At 57.1% G+C, this 18,644-nt stretch overlaps 1 protein-coding gene across 2 annotated transcripts; it reads left to right on the top strand.

Annotated features, from left to right (window-relative positions):
• The first annotated feature begins 337 nt into the window (after positions 1 to 337).
• Positions 338 to 15,925, top strand: LOC100221315 (nuclear receptor ROR-beta). 2 transcript variants are annotated; one of them, XM_030256922.4, is made up of 10 exons: positions 338 to 396; positions 7,560 to 7,645; positions 7,727 to 7,868; positions 8,207 to 8,620; positions 9,083 to 9,204; positions 10,057 to 10,189; positions 11,246 to 11,353; positions 12,318 to 12,428; positions 12,974 to 13,086; positions 13,629 to 15,925. In XM_030256922.4, exons 3-10 carry the CDS (start codon positions 7,856 to 7,858, stop codon positions 13,788 to 13,790), a joined length of 1,176 nt encoding a protein of 391 aa, XP_030112782.1. In that variant the 5' UTR covers positions 338 to 396; positions 7,560 to 7,645; positions 7,727 to 7,855; the 3' UTR covers positions 13,791 to 15,925. The 2 variants fall into 2 exon arrangements, with proteins under 2 accessions (XP_030112782.1, XP_030112781.1); XM_030256921.4 differs by lacking the exon at positions 338 to 396 and adding an exon at positions 438 to 639.
• The last annotated feature ends 2,719 nt before the right edge of the window (positions 15,926 to 18,644 follow it).

Raw genomic sequence — 18,644 nt, 5'->3', positions numbered from 1 at the left:
GATCCAGCCCTGGACTGGGGGACAGGATCCTGCCCCGGTACCGGGTGCTGCCCCTCCAGCAGAGACCCCCGGCCCTGTCCTGTCCTGCCGGGGGTTTTGGGGATCCTTACACCGAGCGGGGTCCCTGGCAGGGACAGCGGGGCTGCACGGGAGCCAAGTGAAGCAAGGAGCGGTGATTCAGCGGGACACGCAGCCGGCCCCGTGCCTGGGCGAGCCGGAGCGGGACGGGCACCGGCACGTCCCTCCCGGGGGCGGGCAGCCCCGGGGGCAGCTCCGAGCCGCCGCAGCCGGGCAGGGGTCGCGCAGCCCCCGGTCCCGGGCAGGCACCGGCAGCGCCGAGCAGCGGGGATGGGGATGGAGCAGCAGGAGGAGGAGGAGGAGGACGAAGGGCAGGAGGTGGGGCTGGAAGTGAAACCGATTGGGGGGGGCGGGGCGGGCTCGTCATGTGAACGGCCGCATGCTCGGGCAGAAGTGGGTCACGGCGCGGCGGAGGGGCAGGTGCCAGAGCCGCCCGGTGCCGCCCGGTGCTTCCCGGTGCCGCCCGGTGCCTCCCGGTGCCGCCGCTCCCCGCCGCGCCCCGGACCCCCGCGCCGCCCCATGCGCCCCCCGGCGCTCTGACCGCGGCGGACACGATGCGAGGTGGGTCCGGGGGGCTGGGAGTTGGTCCCGGTGGGGATCGGGGAGACCCGCATCGCTCTGGCGGAGGGGGACGGGCAGGACCCGACGTCAGCCCGGACGGGGGTACGGGACAGCCGCCGGTGGGGGACGGGGGGACTCGGTGTCAGCCCGGACAGTGACAAGGGGGGATGCGCATCAACTTTGCTGGAGGAGGACGAGGGGAGCCGTATGAGCCCCGCGGAAGGGATGGGAAGGAGCCCGCAGCAGCCCCGCGGGGGACACGGGGGGATCCGCATCAGCCCCGCTGGAACGGGACAAGGGGGGACCCGCGCCAGCCCCGCCGAGGGGAACAAGGGGGGAACCCGCTCTGCCTCCTCCAGCTCCCCCTTCGTTAGGAATAAAATTCTTGTTTATTTTGCTTTGCTCTCCGACGCCGGCTTAGACGCACTCTTAAGCTTTTCCCCGGACTAAACCCCTTAATCTCCTCTTCAATATGTTGCTCCCACCAGGGCTGGATTTATTGTAGTTTTTTTTTCCCCTTTTCCCCCTCCCCACGGCGTGGGGGGCGGTTTGGGAGGTTCCTGCAGGGATGGGCGATGGATCAGGTGCAATTTCGGGAGCCCCTTTTCCGGGGCAGGGGTGAGTTGTGCCAGCACCTGCCTGGTTTTACCCATTACCAAAGGCAATTCCTACTTTTCACCCCTCTGCTTTGCCAAGCAGGGGGTGGGGAGGAGGAGGATGGAGGGAGGAAGGCTCCAGCGGGACAATCCAGCGGGGCCTGCTGATGGTGACGCAGCGGTGGCCGGACTCAGCTCTGTTCCCAGCGTGCTGGGCTGGGATTTTCATCCTCCTTTAAATCATTTTTCCATCATACCTTGCTTTCCCCGAGCCCTTCGCCCTGCCAGGACTCCTTCGTGCCCATCCCTAGGTGTGTTTTGGGGGTGCACGTCCTTAGGCTCATTTTGGGGTGTGGGTACCAGGGCGTTCATCCCGAGCTCCTCAAATCCTGTTTCCTCCCTGTGCTGCGGCTCTGCCCCCGCCGCACTCTTGTGTAACGGAGGGGTCGGGGTGGGTGAGGAGGGCGAGACGAGCCCCCCACATCCCCATCCTGCCCCTCGACATCCTGGGTTTTCACCTTTATTAGGACAGAGGAAAGCATTAACGCCTAATTGCGATCACGCCTGGCTCTTACGTAGCGCTCGCACAGCCAGCACCGGCTTAATTAGCAACTGGACAAACTTTTCCTTTTTTTAAAAATATTTTTCCTTTTCCCCCATGAATTGCTGGTGTTGACCCTAATTTAGGGCCAAACCCTCCTGATATCCCACCATTCCCCCAACGGGCATTTTTCCCGCAGTCCCGCATCCTCATCCCTCTCGAAGCCCAAATGCCGCATGGCGACGCCAAATTGATTCAATCTCCATTTTCCTTCCCAAAACCACCACCGCTCTGCCCCATTTCCCCGGGGGGGCACAGCAGCTCCTCTCTCCTGTCCTCCCCTTCGCCGCGGCTGCGCCGGGGCCGGGGAAGAGGCTTTGCCTTGTATAATCCTATACGATTTCCAACCCTCCTGCTCACTTGTTTTGCAAGCAGCGTGGCGAGGAGCGTGCGGTGGCTCGGCAGCCTTTGCGACTTGTCCTAGTGACCTAGATCTGTCATTGGAAAAATCAGAGAGGGCGGAGGAGGAGCTTCCCTGCCCGTTTCGGCGGCGTGCACACACTGCCGCGACCGAGGGCGGCCGGTACCCACCGGGGCTGGCCCGGGCACCGGAGCGTGGGATGGCCGTGCCTGCCTCTTCCCAAAAAACCAGCCCGGAGGAGAAAGCTGTCCGCTGGTTTTATGGGGTCCTGAGCGCTCCAGACGGGATTTGGGCTCCCCCACCCTGATAACCCCAGGGAGAGTCAGCAGCAGGATGGGGAGAGTAGTGATGGGGGGCCGGTGGTCCCTGTCCCCATCCCAGCGTCCCTGTCCCTGCTCCATGTTTAACTTTGAACTCGCGGCGGTTATTTAAAGAGCCGCTAATGTCTAAATCAGCCCGGTTTATCGGATGTGGCAGCAGAGCTGCTCTCCTGCCTTTTTTTAGCCGCAGGGAGATAATTCCCTCCCCGGTTTAGCAGCACTGCCGGAGGGGTTCTCCCACCTCAGCCCGGTTTGTCGCCACCCCGGGCTGGCAGGTCCCCCTCCCGCTGCCTCACCTTTGCCACCCTTCAGCACCAGGCAAAGTGCAAAGGGCTGCGTCCTGCTCCGGCGGGGCTGGCCTTGGCACGGAGCTGCTGCACCGGAGCTGCTGCACCGGAGCTGCTGCACCGGAGCTGCTGAACCGGAGCGGCCCGGGCAGGAACCTGGGGGAGCCACATCGCCCGTCCGGAGCTGCGATGTCCCTGTTTGGGGCACACACTGCAGCACGGGACGGGGAAACACAGCGCTTTGCAAAACCGTGCCTGCAAGGGAAGGTAGCCAGGGGTTGCCCCAGGGCAGGGTGAGAGCAGCTGAGCGCCGTTCTGGCCCAAAGTTTCCTGGAAAACTTTGCTAATCACTTAGAAAAGCGGTTCCCCCTCCAGAATCCCAGCCAGGCACAGAGCTGTGGTTGTGCCATTTAATTTTCCCTGCTGCCCACTTGGCCTCGGTGCTGCCAGTGCTGCCTGGAGCCAGGCTGTGAGCACCGGCATGGGCCTGGCTTGTTTGGGGTTCCCTGGGGTGCAATGGATGGGGATGGGGTTTTTGGTAGCACTGCAGCACTGGAGGCTGTTTAATAGCAAAGCCAACAGCAGGTATAAAGGAGTGATAATTCCCTTTATTTCCTTATTTATTCCTGCCCAACAGCAAAAGACAGCTGTGGATGGTGGCTGTGGGGAAGCGCAGTCACTCCTGGGGCTGGAGGCTGCTGCAGGGGATGCAGGTGCAGAGCTGGGGTTTAGGGCAGGAATGGGAAATGGGGTGGCATTGTAGGTCCCTGCATGTCCCTGTGGGTCCCTGTGGGTCCCTGCATGTCCCTGTGGGTCCCTGTGCTGCCTGGACTCATCCTCCTCTCCCTGCTCTGGCTGCACCAGGGAAATGCTGAGTTCCCCTGGAAGGGGAGAGGTGGTGGAGGCGAAGCATCAGAGCACCCCGGTGCCCTGGCTGGGGCTGGGGGACCCAGGGGGGCTGCAGAGCTGCTGCCAATTACCAGGGGTGCCCGTCCTGGGCATGGGTCGAGCCTGGCAGAGGGATGGGGCACAGAGCTGGGATGCTTGCCCCACTACCTCCAGCAAGGACACCATGGCTTCATGTGCCCCCCCAGGGGAAGGGGTGGCCGTATTCTGCCCCTTTGGGGTGACAGCTGTACAAGCCCACCCTGAGGGACTGTGCAAGGATCTGCCAATGCACCCCAAACCAAACCCCTCCCAGGAGTCCTCACCCCACAGCCAGGGGTACCCAGTTATGCTGATGGAAGGGAGAGGCAGCTCCAAGACACCTCCAGCAGCAGTGGGGTCACAGCACATGACCCCAAGGCTTAATAGGCTGCTGAGGGTTTTGGGGTGATTCCCCAAAAGCAGTGAGATCATACGGCTGAGGGGAGGAGGAGGAGGAGGAGGAGGAGGAGGAGGATGGGGCCATCATCCTCCCTGCACCACAGAAGGAGTTCTGGCCCCCCTTGGCTGCATCCTGCAGGGATGTTTTGTTTTGTTTTGTTTTGTTTTGGGGTGCAAGAGCTGCCCGCCCTTGGGGCGGTGGCGATGGAGAGGAGGGTGTGCCGGTCGATTCCGCTCCGGGGAGGGCGGTTCTGCCTCTGCCGAAACCACCGGAGCTCCAGCACGGTCCGGGGGGAGCGGTGCTGGGCTGGAGGGGACACACACAACGGGTCTGGGGGGTGACAGGCAGCCTGGGCACTGTGCAGGGACAGACCTGTGCCCCTCACCTGCACCTCAGGGTGACAAAGGGGTACCCCCAGCTGGAGGTATCACCCCAAAACACCCCAAAATCCCCGCTGCCGGTGGCGGGAGGTCGGGGTGCCACCCGCTCCGGGAGCAGCGGCGGGCGCGGAAGGGTTAACGGCCGTGGTTACACAAGCACGCGTGGCCAGGGGCAGAAAGTGTGTCAGTGGGACAGGATGGCTCCCGCCGCCGCTCCGGGGGCCATCGCCCCGCCACGGCCGTGCCCCGTGGCCGGACCGTGCCACAGGGCCACTTACATAAGGACCGGCCGGTGGCAGCGGGCCGGGAGTTGGGCAAGAAGTGTTTACAGTGGGAGGAGAGCAAATACCACCGCCGGGACATTTTAATTGCCGGCTGGAGATCATTATTACTTCTTTTTTTTAACCCTTCCGTTGTTTCTTTTATCCTGATCCCTATTTTAACCCCATCGGCCACGGGGTGGGGTTTTCCTGCTGCCTCCCCGAGAGGGGGAAGAGGTTCACCCCCTCCTAAACGCCCCCCGCCCCTCATCCCGTTCGCAGTGTGGCTGGGTTGTGGTGGGAGGAGATGCTAAATTCTCAGGTGGGGAAACTGAGGCACGGGAGTGGTGTCGGGTGGTTCTGGGATTTGGGGGTCTACTGAGATGCTTTCCCTGATCACAGTGAGATTTGGGGGATGCCGAAGCTGCTGTGGCCATCCCCCCACACCCACATTCCTTCTCATCCCCCAAATCCTGGGGATTTGTCTCAGGAGGGTGTTTGGGGGTCACAGGGGAGACTGGGGGACGGTCCGGCCGCCTCGGGGGTCCAGAGCTGCGACACGAGGGGACACTGATGGAGCCGACTCGGTGATTCAGCCGGGTTTACAATCAGAGCAGCAATTAACCGTGCTGGGCTGTAATTGCCATCGCCAGGTTACGGCCGTATCTCCACGTCAGTTATTTGGGGCGAGCGTCTTACCAGCGGGTCAGGTGCCAGTGGTGGGCACGGCCGGGTAATTAGCAGGATGGTAATTAGAGCCCCAAAAGGCGGCGGGTGGTCAGGGCTTCTCTTTGACCAGGACAGCATCATCCGCACCACCCCCGGCTCCAGCCCCGGGGGGCTCTTGGGGGGCGGGATTTTCGTGTAATTTGGGGTTACACGAAGCCTTTGGGGTGGTTGGGGTTTGGGGGCACTGCCGGGGGGACCGGGCCGCGCTCAGCCCCGGTGTTTGCCGGTGCCGGTAATTCGGGTACCGGAGTATCGGCCGCGGGCGTGAGGGCGCGGCGGCAGCGATGCATCACCCGCGCGGCTGCAATTAGCGTTGCATAACGAGCAGACGCCGCTTCCTGCCGGGGGTGGCACCCCCTCCCTGTGCCCCCCGCCATGCCACCACCTCGGTGCCATCCCGGGACAGGGCTCGGGGCGGAGTGGTGGACATGGGAGCGGTCCCCGCGGTCCGGCAGCGTGGGGGAAGATTGCAGCGGGACCCGGGGAATTGGGGGTGTCTGGGTGGTGATTTGGGGGTGGCCACGCGTGGCCCTCCTGGTGCCTCCATGTCCCCTGTGAAAGGGGTGGCCCTGGGGCTGCGGGATGTGAGGATGCCCTGGACACCCCCGCTCTGCCCTCCCAGGCTCAGAACCACGGCACAGGCGTGGGCAGAGGATGTGGGGATGGCAGGGATGGGATGTGACTCCCTCGAGTCGGGGGACAACACACAGCCCTGGGAGAAGGCCAGCTCAGCAGCCTGGGGGAGGAGGGGTAAGCCCCAAAACCACTTGGTGCATGTGGGGCATTGGGTTAATCAGGGAGTCAAAGGATGCAGGAGGGATCCATCCCTCCACTTACACCTGGATTGGGAGTGAGTCCTTCCCTAGAATGGCCTAAAGGAAACCTGCCCCAGGGGATACAGTGGTGGCACAGTACTCCAGGGGGGTACTGATGGCATCCCTGGGGGTACCAATAGCATCTCCGTGGGGACCAGGAGCATCCCTGGGATACTGAGCATCCCTGGGGGTACCGATGGCTCCCCTGAGGGACAGAGAGTATCCCTAGGAGGGACCAATGCCATCCCTGGGGCACTGAGCATCCCTGAGGGGCTGATGGCACCAAACAGCAAGGGACCCCAGGACCGTGCTGGGGTGCAGGTGGCACTGGCTGGGCACTGGGATTGTCACTCGCAGAGTGGCCCCACAGAGCACATCTCTCCACCAGAGTCGATGGCTCCCAGGGGAGAAGAGAGGCAGAAGGGAATTACCCGAGCAGGGATTTGCACAGGCCCAGGAGATTGGAAATAACCATAATCTGCCCGTGGGGGTTATTTTGGCGCGGCAGTGGCTGCCCAGCACCCTCGAGAGCAATGCCAGGCTGAGCCCAGCCGGGGGGTGTGGGGGCTGGAGTGGGGATTAGAGGGTGCAGAGATGCCGGGAGGCACGTACGAGTCCTGGGGGTGCCGTGCATCCCCCCCGCGCCGGTCGGGAGGGCAGAGCCAGCCCAGATCTGGGGCAGCTGGAAAATGAGGAGGACGAAGCCTATTAGCAGCTCAGTGCCAGCGAAGCAGAAGCGGGGAGGGAAGCGGATTTGTGGGGGGAAGGGGGCCAGGACCTTGAGCTGGGGATGGTTATATCGGTGCTGGGTTTCAAAGGAGCTGCTGGGGGGGCACAGGGAGGCCCAGACCCTCTGCTTGGGCCAGACCTCTGCAGCTGCAGGGATGGGGATGGTCCCTGGGCCAAGGCTGTCCCTGTCCTGGTGCACAAATCAGTTGAAAAATAAGGGGAGTGATTCCTGGGCAGGCTGGGGCAGAAAACATCCTGTGCTTTCCCAGATCCAAGGGCCTTGACTACCCTGTCTCTTGCTGCTGGGGGATGGGGGTACCCCATGCCCAGTGTGAACCTTTTGGGGACCTCTCTGTGGGATTCTGTGGGAAAGGCTGAGCTGTTGGTGGGTCTGTCTCTCGTGCCTCAGTTTCCCAAGGTGCTGCACTGTCGTGGCCAGGGGCCATCTCCCTCCTCCCACTCAGCATAACCATTATTAACCTCTGTGGTTTCCTCTCTTCCCCCATCCACCACAGCCCAAATTGAGGTGATCCCGTGCAAGATCTGCGGAGACAAATCCTCCGGGATCCACTACGGTGTCATCACCTGCGAAGGCTGCAAGGTGAGCCTGGCTGCGGGCAGGGGGGTGGCTTTGGCTTCCAGCTGGACACTTCCCCAACTCCTCCCATCCCATCCCGGGCAGGGTTTCTTTCGGAGGAGCCAGCAGAACAATGCCAGCTACTCCTGCTCCCGGCAAAGGAACTGCCTGATCGACCGCACCAACCGCAACCGCTGCCAGCACTGCCGCCTGCAGAAATGCCTGGCACTGGGCATGTCCCGCGATGGTGAGTCCTGCCCTGGGGTCCCCAGGGGCCACCTGCTCCTCCTGGGGAGCAGTCAGGCACTCAGGATGAAGCTGCATTCCCTGCAGGGCCAGCGCGGTGCAAGGAGGGTTTGGGAAGTGAGAAATGGTTTTGCGTTTTCAGTGGGAAAATCAAAATTGTTCTGGTTGGTTTGACCCAGGGGGGTGCAGCCAGGGGGTTCCCAGCCCCGCTTGGGGCTCAGAGACCCCCAAGGCAGGCACTCCCTCAGGAGCCAGGACGTTTCCCAGGGCAGTGGGTGGTCGTGGCTTTGTCCTGAGGGGGTGAAGCTGCCCTGACACGGCCGCATCTCCCCGGGGCAGCGGTGAAGTTCGGCCGCATGTCCAAGAAGCAGCGGGACAGCCTCTACGCCGAGGTGCAGAAGCACCAGCAGAGCCAGGAGCAGAGTGGTGGCACCAAGGACGAGCCCGAGCCCCTGAGCCGTGTCTACACCACGAGTGTCAGCAGCGGCCTCTCGGACCTGGATGAGATCTCCACGCTGTCCGACGGGCTCCTCTTTGACTTCCCCCTGACCCCTGATGGCAGCAGCACCTACTACAACCTGGACCTGCTGGCCTCAGCTCAGCCCTCACCCGACCAGTCCAGCCTGGACGTGGCTGATGCCACGCTCATCAAGCAGGAGTCCATCTACGAGCTGATGCTGGAGCCGGCACTGTTGGCACACGGGGCACTGGAGGGTGCCCAGCTGCCCCCCGACATCTCTGTCCTGGAGATTGGTGAGCACTGCTGCGGTGCAGGGCAAGTGTGGGGTGTGTGTGGCCCCGAGGATGGTGCTTGGGGCCACCCCAACACTTTGCAGGACACACATCTGGTCTAGGGAAAGGTGTCCCTGCCCACGGCATGGGGTTGGAATGAGATTTAATAACCAGATTTAATAATGAGATGAATAAGTGGATGGGATTTAAGCTTCCAACCCAAACCATTCTGGGATTCAAAGATAGAGAGCCCAGCCTCAGCTCTTGGAGCAGCCCCAAGGCTCCCTGGTGGAGCTCAGCACACCCAAGGTCATGTGGCACATCCCTTGCTTTAGGCTCAGCCCCTGCTGCCCCATCTGTCCTCACATCCCCATGACACCGTGAGAGCCCCATCACCCCTCCAGCTCTCAGCCCCAGCAGCCCCAGAGGTGAGGACAGGGTTGGGGTCCCCAGGTCTCACCGCCTGCTGTCCCCACCTTGCAGACCGAGTGGCCCAGAACGTGGTGAAGTCACACCTGGAGACGTGCCAGTACACAACAGAGGAGCTCAAGCGCCTGGCGTGGAGCCTCTACTCCCCCGAGGAGGTCCGTGCCCTGCAGAGCAAGGTGAGTGCCACTGTCAAAGCCCCTTGGCACAGCCAGGGTCCCCTGGGGCCATGCTGAGGTTGGGATGTGTCGGAATCTGTGGGTATTGGTGATTCCCAGATTGTAGAAAGTCTCTGTCTTTCTGCCTCGTTGCCAAAGCAGAAGCCATAATTCGTCTGTGCTGTTTCAAGGTTGTTTATTCTGTTTATCTCTAACATGTTCTGCTGCCCTGCCGCAGCTCTGTCCTGCAGGGCAGCGTGTGGGGCTCTGCCCTCAGTGGGATGGTACAAACATTAAATACCACAAACTACCTGTGCTGGATTTACAATAACGTGCCAATATCTGTCACCTACGTTGGACAGTGTGTCCCCAGCCTGAACCAACAGAAAAATGCCAACACCACAGTGAAACATGGAGGGCATGAAGAAGGAGGAAAGGACAAGACACACCCAATTCCTCCATCTTGTCCCCTCTGAACCCCTAATCTAGAAACCTAAAATTTTACTCTTGCACCCGTGTCACACTTAATTATTATTCTTATCAAACACTCAAAGCTTGTAATTCATCCTGTAAGATTGAAAACTCTTTTCCATGGACAGAGATCACAGCCAGTGTCTCTGGGGGCTCTGTCCAGGGGGGTTCCTGACCCCTGCCAGGGTCCCAGGGCAGCCAGAGGGAAGCCCTGGATTCCCACAGGGATGAAGATGAGGAGGGTCTGTCAGTGCTTTGGGAGCAGCCCAGAGGGGGAGCTTGCTGCGGCAGCTCACCTGCCAGGTGTCCTAATGCCACCATCCCCCGTGGATGGCATGGCACTGGGGTCTCATCCGTGCCCTGGGGGGTCACAGACCTGAGAGTGTCCCCGCTGTGGCACAGAGCTGCGAGGCCATGTGGCAGCAGTGCTCGCTGCAGATCTCCAACGCCATCCAGTACGTGGTGGAGTTCGCCAAGCGCATCGACGGCTTCATGGAGCTCTGCCAGAATGACCAGATCATCCTCCTGAAAGCCGGTAAGGGGGGGAGCCCCACCGCCCCCCTTGTGTCCCTGCCACCCCCCTTGTGTCCCCCCTGTCCCCCTCCCCTCCCCAGCGCCTCTCCTGAGCGGCAGCCCTGGGGCCAGAAGCAAATCCCATCTTTTCTCTTGGCTGGTGCTTTCTTTTTGGGGGTCCCTCCCTGGCTGCCCCAGTTCTCCCAGTGCTGGGGGAGCAGCTGCTGGGCTGGAAGGAGCTGAAGGTCACGAATCAGGGCCATGGTGAAGGGGGGCATGTGGGGAGTGCCTGCCTTGGGCAGAGGCTTTTCTCCATGGCCGCCCTCATCCAAATGTCACCCAGAAACTGGGATGGAAATGAGAACAGAAGGTTTTCCTCTGGGAGAAGGGGTGCCAAACTCAAACAGGAGCGGGGAGGATTGAGAGAAAAGGATTGGCCTCTTCTCCCAGCAAGAGACTGGGAAGAGGAGGATGATGGCAGCGCACACCCACGTCCCCCACCCTTCCATCTGCCCAAGCTGGCAATGCCGTGCCCAGGCCAGGGAGCTGAATGTGCAAAATCCCCAAAACACTGGGAGAACCTCATAGTTTCTAATCTGTCAGAGCTGGGGAGCTGAGATTAGCACCCAGCCCTGGGAACACATGCCAGCATCCCAGCAGGGTGCTGTACCCCAAAGCCAGAGCTGGCTGTGCCTGACGCGCTGGAGTTTAACTCATTCTTTCATTTCTTCCTTCCATTTTCTTTTCATTTATTTTGTTTTCACCCTTTCCTCTCTCTCGGTGCTCCACCACAACCTCGGTCTCTCTGTGCCTGGCTGTGAATGACTGGATAATATTTCCCTTTGGTGAAATATTGTGGTCACAATTGGACGCCTAAAAAAACCCAACCGATCCCAAAAACCCAACCTGGATCTGTTGAAATACCCATTCTGCTCTTGCGAATGAACAATCTGGACCTCAAACGTGCACTGGGGGCTTTCCTCTTTCTCCCATTTGGTCCTGGGGTGATGGAAACCCCCCTGACCTTCCCCACCCTGCCCTGCCCTGCCCTCGTCTGCGCTCTCTCTGCCTACATCAGGTTGCCTCGAGGTGCTCCTGATCCGCATGATCCGTGCGTTCAACCCCTTGAACAACACCGTCCTCTTCGAGGGCAAGTTCGGTGGGATGCAGATGTTCAAATCTCTCGGTAAGGGCTCGAGCTGCCCCTCCCTCGGGGCTCTCTTCCTCCTTCTTCTTCCTTCTTTCTCCTTTCTCCTCCTTCTTTCTCCTTTCTCCTCCTTCTTTCTCCTCTCTCCTCCTTCTTTCTCCTCTCTCCTCCTTCTTTCTCCTTTCTCCTCCTTCTTTCTCCTTCTCCTTTCTCCTTCTCCTTTCTCCTTCTCCTTTCTCCTTCTCCTTTCTCCTTCTCCTTTCTCCTTCTCCTTTCTCCTTCTCCTTTCTCCTTCTCCTTTCTCCTTCTCCTTTCTCCTTCTCCTTTCTCCTTTCTCCTTTCTCCTTTCTCCTTTCTCCTTTCTCCTTTCTCCTTTCTCCTTTCTCCTTTCTCCTTTCTCCTTTCTCCTTTCTCCTTTCTCCTTTCTCCTTTCTCCTTTCTCCTTTCTCCTTTCTCCTTTCTCCTTTCTCCTTCTTCTTTCTCACCATCTCCTTCTTCTCTTTCTTTCTCCTTCTTCTCTTTCTTTCTCCTTCTTCTCTTTCTTTCTCCTTCTTCTCTTTCTTTCTCCTTCTTCTCTTTCTTTCTCCTTCTTCTCTTTCTTTCTCCTTCTTCTCTTTCTTTCTCCTTCTTCTCTTTCTTTCTCCTTCTTCTCTTTCTTTCTCCTTCTTCTCTTTCTTTCTCCTTCTTCTCTTTCTTTCTCCTTCTTCTCTTTCTTTCTCCTTCTTCTCTTTCTTTCTCCTTCTTCTCTTTCTTTCTCCTTCTTCTCTTTCTCCTTCTCCTCTCTCCTTATCCTCTCCTCTCTCCCTATCCCCTGTTTTCCCTGTCCTCTCCCTCTGGAACCCAGTCAAGGCTGGAATTTGCAGCCAGGTGAGTATCCAGGACTCCCCCTCCACCCATCTCATCTCCCAAAACCTTTCCACGCTCTGGGCACCGCTGGGCTCTGCTGGTGGCTGGGCAGAGCAGTGACAGTGACAGTGGCGTGTCCCTGCTGTCCCCTGCTCAGGCTGTGACGACCTCATCGGTGCCGTCTTCGAGCTGGGGAGGACCCTGTGCCGCCTGCAGCTGTCGGACGAGGAGCTCGCCCTCTTCACTGCTGCTGTCCTGCTCTCCCCAGGTACTGGGGGGCCCCCACATCTGGGGGTGTCCTGTGGGGAGAGATGACCCCATAAATCATTCCTTGGTGGATTATTCCTGGGAAAGGAACTTGGGGAAAAAAATGCATCTAAATATGCACAAAATGCATCTCTCAAATTTCCTTGATGGGAAGAGGAACTGTGTCACCCATGGTGGGGTGGGGAGAATAAAGAGGAGCCAAGTGTCCCCAAAACCATCCTGGAGAGCATGAAGGGTTAAAAGAGCCAGGAACTCTGCCCTGTGCCTGGGAGAAACCCTGTGGTGACTCTGGCCCTGTGGTGACTCTGGCCCTGTGGTGACTCTGGCCCTGTGGTTGTGGAAAATGGATTAGCCTCTAATAGTGATAACATTCTAATAGTTAGCTTCTAATTGTGATAGCATGATTTATAACATATATATTGTCTCAACCTTCACGTAAGACTAAAAATAAAACAAGTTTTCTAAAACACCTCTCTGTTGTCCCATCTCTAAGTCAGAAAAGGACCCACTCCAACATGTGGTGACTCTGTCCTTCCTCTCCCACAGACCGCCCGTGGCTGACCGAGTCCAAGAAGGTGCAAAAGCTCCAGGACAAGATCTACGTGGCCCTGCAGCACGAGATCCAGAAGAAACACTCCACTGAGGACAAGCTCTCGAAGGTAGTGGCACAGAAACCCAGCCAGGGGTGCAGGGGGTGTCTGAGCTGGGCTGACGTGGCTGTGCCAGAGCTCATGAGCCACACGTGGGTATTTTGGAGAGAGACACCTCAAACCTGTCAGAGGAGGAGAAGAATTCTCCTCCCAAGGGCTGTGAATCCCCGTTGTGGTGCAGGCAGAGGCAGCACCGTGCTGCTGAACCTGGCAGTGCATCAGGAAGTGGGTTTTTTTTAGGCAAAAGGAACCATTTTGGGAATGTTTTGACCTGTACAGAGCTGGGGTGGGGAGGAGCCCCCCCCCATGGAAAGATGTGGGTTTGGGGCTGCTGCCAGGCTTCCCAAAGGTGAGCAGACTGCTGGTGCCCCAGTGCCAGATCCCCAAACCCACATGCTGTGCCCAGGATGGGGGGAACAGCAGTGCAAGGGACACCAGTTGGGAACCCAGTGGTCCCCAAACCCCCCTGCTTGTCCCCAAGGGAGGGGGAAGAGCATCAGGGCCACTACACCCAGCATTCCAGTGGTCACCAGTTCCTTCCCTCCCTGCAGATGGTTTCCAAGCTGCCCTTGATGAAGACCATTTGCAACCTGCACTTGGACAAGCTGGAATTTTTCCGTCTCCTGCACCCGGAGACTGCCATGAACTTCCCCCCCCTCTATAAGGAGGTTTTCAACTCGGAGCTTCAGTACAGCGACCCCCGGGAGAGCTAAGGCCGGGAGCCAGCGGCCCCCTTCGAGCTCCCCAAAACCTGGAGACAAACTGCACTTCAGAGGTTTGGGGCGATTTATTTAAATCAAATAATCAAAGGCAAGAGAAGCCCGGGGGGGGCTGCGGTGCCTCCCTGGCCCCCTCTCCTCGCTGTGGATTGCAATAGCTCTTGAATGTAAAGCACCTTGAAGGAAAAAGCAAACGGACTTTGCCATACCAGTGAAATGAATGTGAAATCTCTGCTTGGGAGAGGAGATGCTCCTGGCAGTGGTGAGGGACCGGCTGCTCCCGGTGACACGGGAGGAGGGAGTGCCCTTCCCGCTGTCCCGGCTGCACTCTCCACCTCCGCTTTTTATTTCTTTATTTTTTAATTATTATTTTTATTTTATTGTGGTTTTTTTAACCCGAACATCAGGCATGGGATAAAGAAGGGGCGATGCTGACTCGGCTGGGTCGGGTTGGGGCTGCAGCTGAGGAGAGGGAAAGGACAGAGCCTTTGCTTTATTTCATCTCCCATGGGTGCAGTGGGACCCCGGGGGCTTGGCCAAGAAAAGTCTGGCTGTGGCTGGTGGGGGATTCAGCACAGGATTTTCCAGTGGGGGAAGCTGGTTTGAGGGAAAAGATGCCCACTGCAGCAGGGGAAGGGTTTTGCAGGGTCTCCATGCCCTCCATCACAGCATTTTCCCAAATTCCCAGCCAGCTCCTCATCCAGCTGTGCGACCACCTGACTTTGTGGAGCTGGTTCAGCAGGTTCACCTGCCTCCTGCCACCTCTGTGCATCCCAGAAGCTTTTCCAGGTCCGTGGGACTTCAGCCAGAGCCCAAATCCTGGCCATCCCACCCCAGAGGCACCCGTGGCCGCTGGAGGGGCTCCAGGGCTGTCCCTGTCCCCGTGGTGGCCGCAGCAGCAGTGGCTCTCTGGGTGCTGCTGTTGTGTGTAGTTCTCTTATCAATTCCTTAAAACTGCCCCATGGCTCAGCACCCAGAGCAGGGTTTGTGACCCTTTCCCCACCCTGCCCACAGCTGGTCCCACTCCCAGGTTCCCCTTTCCCACAGGGGCCCAGATGTGGCTGCCTGCTGCTCCAGGCTTTCCCCTCAATGAGCTCCCTAGAACTGTTATTTTGGGAGTTGCTCTTGAGTTAGCAGGATTTAGGAGTTTTTAAGGGGAGAAACTGCCTGTTGGGGTCAAGGGGAAGTGAAAGGTCCTTATTTTTCCCTTTGAGGAATAAGGCTGGTTGGAAGGAATGTGGGGTTTGGGACCTGCTGCTCCTTTTGGGAGGCTCAAAAGGGGATGAAGGAAGGATTGGTGGGATGATGCTGTTCTAGGCCACAGCGGCAGGGGATGTTTGAGAGACTCCGTGTCTCTGCAGATGGATTTTTCTGTCCCTGTTCCTGCTCCCACTGCAGCAAATGCCAAAAAACTACAAGGGAAAAATCTGCTCTGAGGCAGCCCCAGTTTTGCTGACAAAGGGCTAAAATCCCAAGCTCCTTTCCTGCTTTGTGCTGATTCCTCGTGCACCCAACCCCATCCTCGGGCAACTCGGATCATCCCCCACCGTGAGCCAAAACCTTTGGATTTGTAACTACACCCTTTAAACCAAACAAGCAGCTTTTTAGCGACGTGAGGGGTTATTAAAAGACCTCCTAGGGAAGACCATGGACCAACCTCGACGAGGGAAGACTCCCCAAGAAGCTGATGGGATTTCTGCTCCGCTCGAAGGCAGAGGGAGATGGGGACTGCGTTCCTCCCCAGCACAGCAAACTCCCATGGGTTTGCTGACCACATCCCAACTGCTTCTGGGGGTAGATTGGAGCCTGCCAGCCTCGGCTCCCTCTCTGTTGGAGTCTCTGGGAAAAGCTGCTGGCACTCCCACGGCCCCACGCGATGTCCAGTGCCAATGCGTCGCTGTCCAGCACAGCGTCCACGGCGTGGGGATGTGCCCAGCTCCTCTCCTGCCCTCTCCAAAGCTTGGACAGAAGAGAGAAATCAATCAGTACTGCCTTTTACATCCAGAGGGTTGTGCCTTTTTTTTTTTTTTTTGGAAGCATCATTTCCGACAGCACCGTTCACTTCCCGGGAAAAGCACCCCCAGAACATGACTGTGCTCAGAGGGAACAGCCCGTGGGTGTTTGGGAACGTTTGGGGGAAAAAAAAAAAAAAAAAAAAAAAAGCACACACCCTTCTTTTTGCCCTCAGTATTTGTCATTTGTCAGCCAACCCAACACACACCAATGGTCAACGCCACCGAGTTCATTTCATCTGGCAAAGAACCCAGGAAAGCACCTTAATTTGGGAACAGCGTCCATCCCGTGGGGAGAGATTCTGGATTATTCTGAGCAATAAGAGCCCCCCCCACTGTGGGAATCTAGGGAAGACTGGAAGTATTAAGCACGTGTAACTCGACCTGCCAAACCGCGGGAACCTGCACTTTTCAGTTCTCTTCAGAGGAACCGACTTGATTCGATGATTTATTTTTTTTTTGGGAGGGGATAAAGTGATTTGGTGTAGATTTGGTGATTCCTGGCCTGGGGCGGATGCCACGCATGGAAAGGGGTGGAAAAAGGGATGGCAGCCCCTGCTTGGGGCTCGCCAGGGCTGTGCCAAGGTTCCTCACCCCTGCTGGGCCACCCAGAGCTTGGAGCTCGCAGGGAAAGGGTGAACAACAAAGCCTGGGCAGAAATTCCCGAAAAAGGGAGATTTCCCTCACCCCTGTGGCCAGCAGGGAGGGGGCTGGAGAGCCCCGAGCCCCCCATGGCTCCGGTGCTCCGGAGACGTTCCCATCCCAGCACGGGATGTTCCTTTCCAACAGCTCTGGGCCGCCAGCGATGGCTCTTTTCCAGACCAAGATTAATTTAGTGTTTGTTTGTCTGCTCTGGCAGATTAGCTGAGTGTCCATTTCCACCCACAGAACCCTCACACTGTGTATAAAGATGGATCAAAAATATATATAATATATATTCTTGTGAATGTTGGTGCAAAAGAGAAAAATATATAAAGTTTTGGTCGGTTTTATGTTATTTTTTATCTCTATGAATGAAAGGAAGAAATGGAAGACCTCTTATTTCCATTTACCACCCCTCCACACACACCTACCTGTAGATACCAACAGGTTTTATGGAAATGTTTTACTTTTTAGATTTAGGAAAATGCTTCTGTTCTCATTGAATGTTCTGTCTTGTAAGATTGTAATTTCTATTTTTTTAAAGAAAAGAAAATAACTAAATAAAATTTCCTCTTTCAGACCAGTCAGCTTAGAAAGGGAGGGCAGGGGAGGGAGAAACGTTTATTTAAGGACAAAAAACTGTTGTTGGAATTTTTCATAACATTAAATAAAAAGTAATATAATGTATGGATGACAACCTTTTTACTGAGGTGTGTTCTATAGGTACATAGATGTATATTGCACAAAATTTACAGGAAGAAAAATAAAGTCTGTTTCACAAGGTTAAAAAAGTATATTAATGTTGGAAATAGTGATTTTAAATTTTAGCAGAGTGAGAGTGGAAGTGAATCCCTCAAAGTGATGGAAAAAGCTTTAATTTCTTCCATGGGCTGAGGGCTGAGCTGTATCAGAATTCCAGAATTTGGGTTGGGAGAGACCTCAAAGCTCATCCAGTGCCACCCCTGCCATGGCAGGGACACCTTCAGATTGCTCCAAGCCCTGTCCAGCCTGGCCTTGGGCACTGCCAGGGATCCAGGGACAGCCACAGCTGCTCTGGGCACCCTGTGCCAGGGTCTGCCCACCCTCCCAGGGAACAATTCCTACCCAATATCCCATCTCCTGTTCAGGATTTGGATATAAAGGTGAATTTCAGGCTCTGGGAGGTGTTTTTCTTTCACTTAATGCACAACAAAATGAGCCAGGAGGAGGCTGGATCGGTGCCCTGGGGGTGTGTGTTTGGGTTGGAGCCCTTGGAAGCACTTCCCAGCCCCTCTGCACCCCCTAACCTGGGCACCCCCAGGGAGAGCAGAGCTCTGGGAAGGCTTTTTATGGGGGAATGTTGCTAAAGCACCCTTGAGCTGAGGGACAGGGACATTTCGGGGCAGGAGAGTGGGACAGGACTGGAGGGATGGTGCATCTGTGGGGTGGAAGCAGGGACAGCCAAGGAGCATTTGGGAGTCATTTCCAAACAGTTCCCAGACTTAGGAAGGAAAGAACACCACAGATACACCAGAGCATTATACACAGATGTTCATGGATGTCCTGGATTTAACAACAATGCAAAGATTTTGGATGCCAGGCACTAATCTCTGCTCTGGGACAGCTCCTGGAGCCCAGGAAGGGCTGGAGCTGTGCCAGGCCTTGGCATGGAGCTCAGCTTCCCACCCATTTGGGGTTCAGATATTGCAGGATGAATCCTGGGCAAAACAGGGCCCAGCTTGTGGAGATGTTGGGAAAGGCCATCACCCACTTTGGGGGTTCCCTGGGGAACTGCAGTGTCCCATGTGGGAGCACCAGACCCTTCGATTGCTGCACACTGACATTTTGGCTCTCATTTAAAAAAAAAATATATTTGTCTTGTTTTTGCCCCAAAAAATCCCGTTTCTTTGGTGTATTTGGAGAAAATAAAATAATAAATTAAAGCATGGCAAATCCATTAAAAAATTCCTCATGAAGAGCTGCTCTTCAAACAAACAAAAAAAAAATATTTGGGAAAAAAGGCTCCAAGGGAGAAGCTGGGAATTGTCAGGGAGGTTTCAGAGCTGAAGTGCGGGGTCAGGAGGGATGGGATCCCATGGGACAGGGGACAGGAGTTTGGGTGCTGTCTCCCAGTAACGCTCCTCTCTTACTGGTGCAGCAGCACTGGATTTACTGGGGCCGAGTGACCTCTGCTGGTTCACACCCAAAATATTCC

This window comes from Taeniopygia guttata, chromosome 28, assembly GCF_048771995.1.
Source record: "Taeniopygia guttata chromosome 28, bTaeGut7.mat, whole genome shotgun sequence".
Lineage (NCBI taxonomy): Eukaryota > Metazoa > Chordata > Aves > Passeriformes > Estrildidae > Taeniopygia > Taeniopygia guttata.
This window is presented reverse-complemented; position numbering and strand designations above follow the sequence as displayed.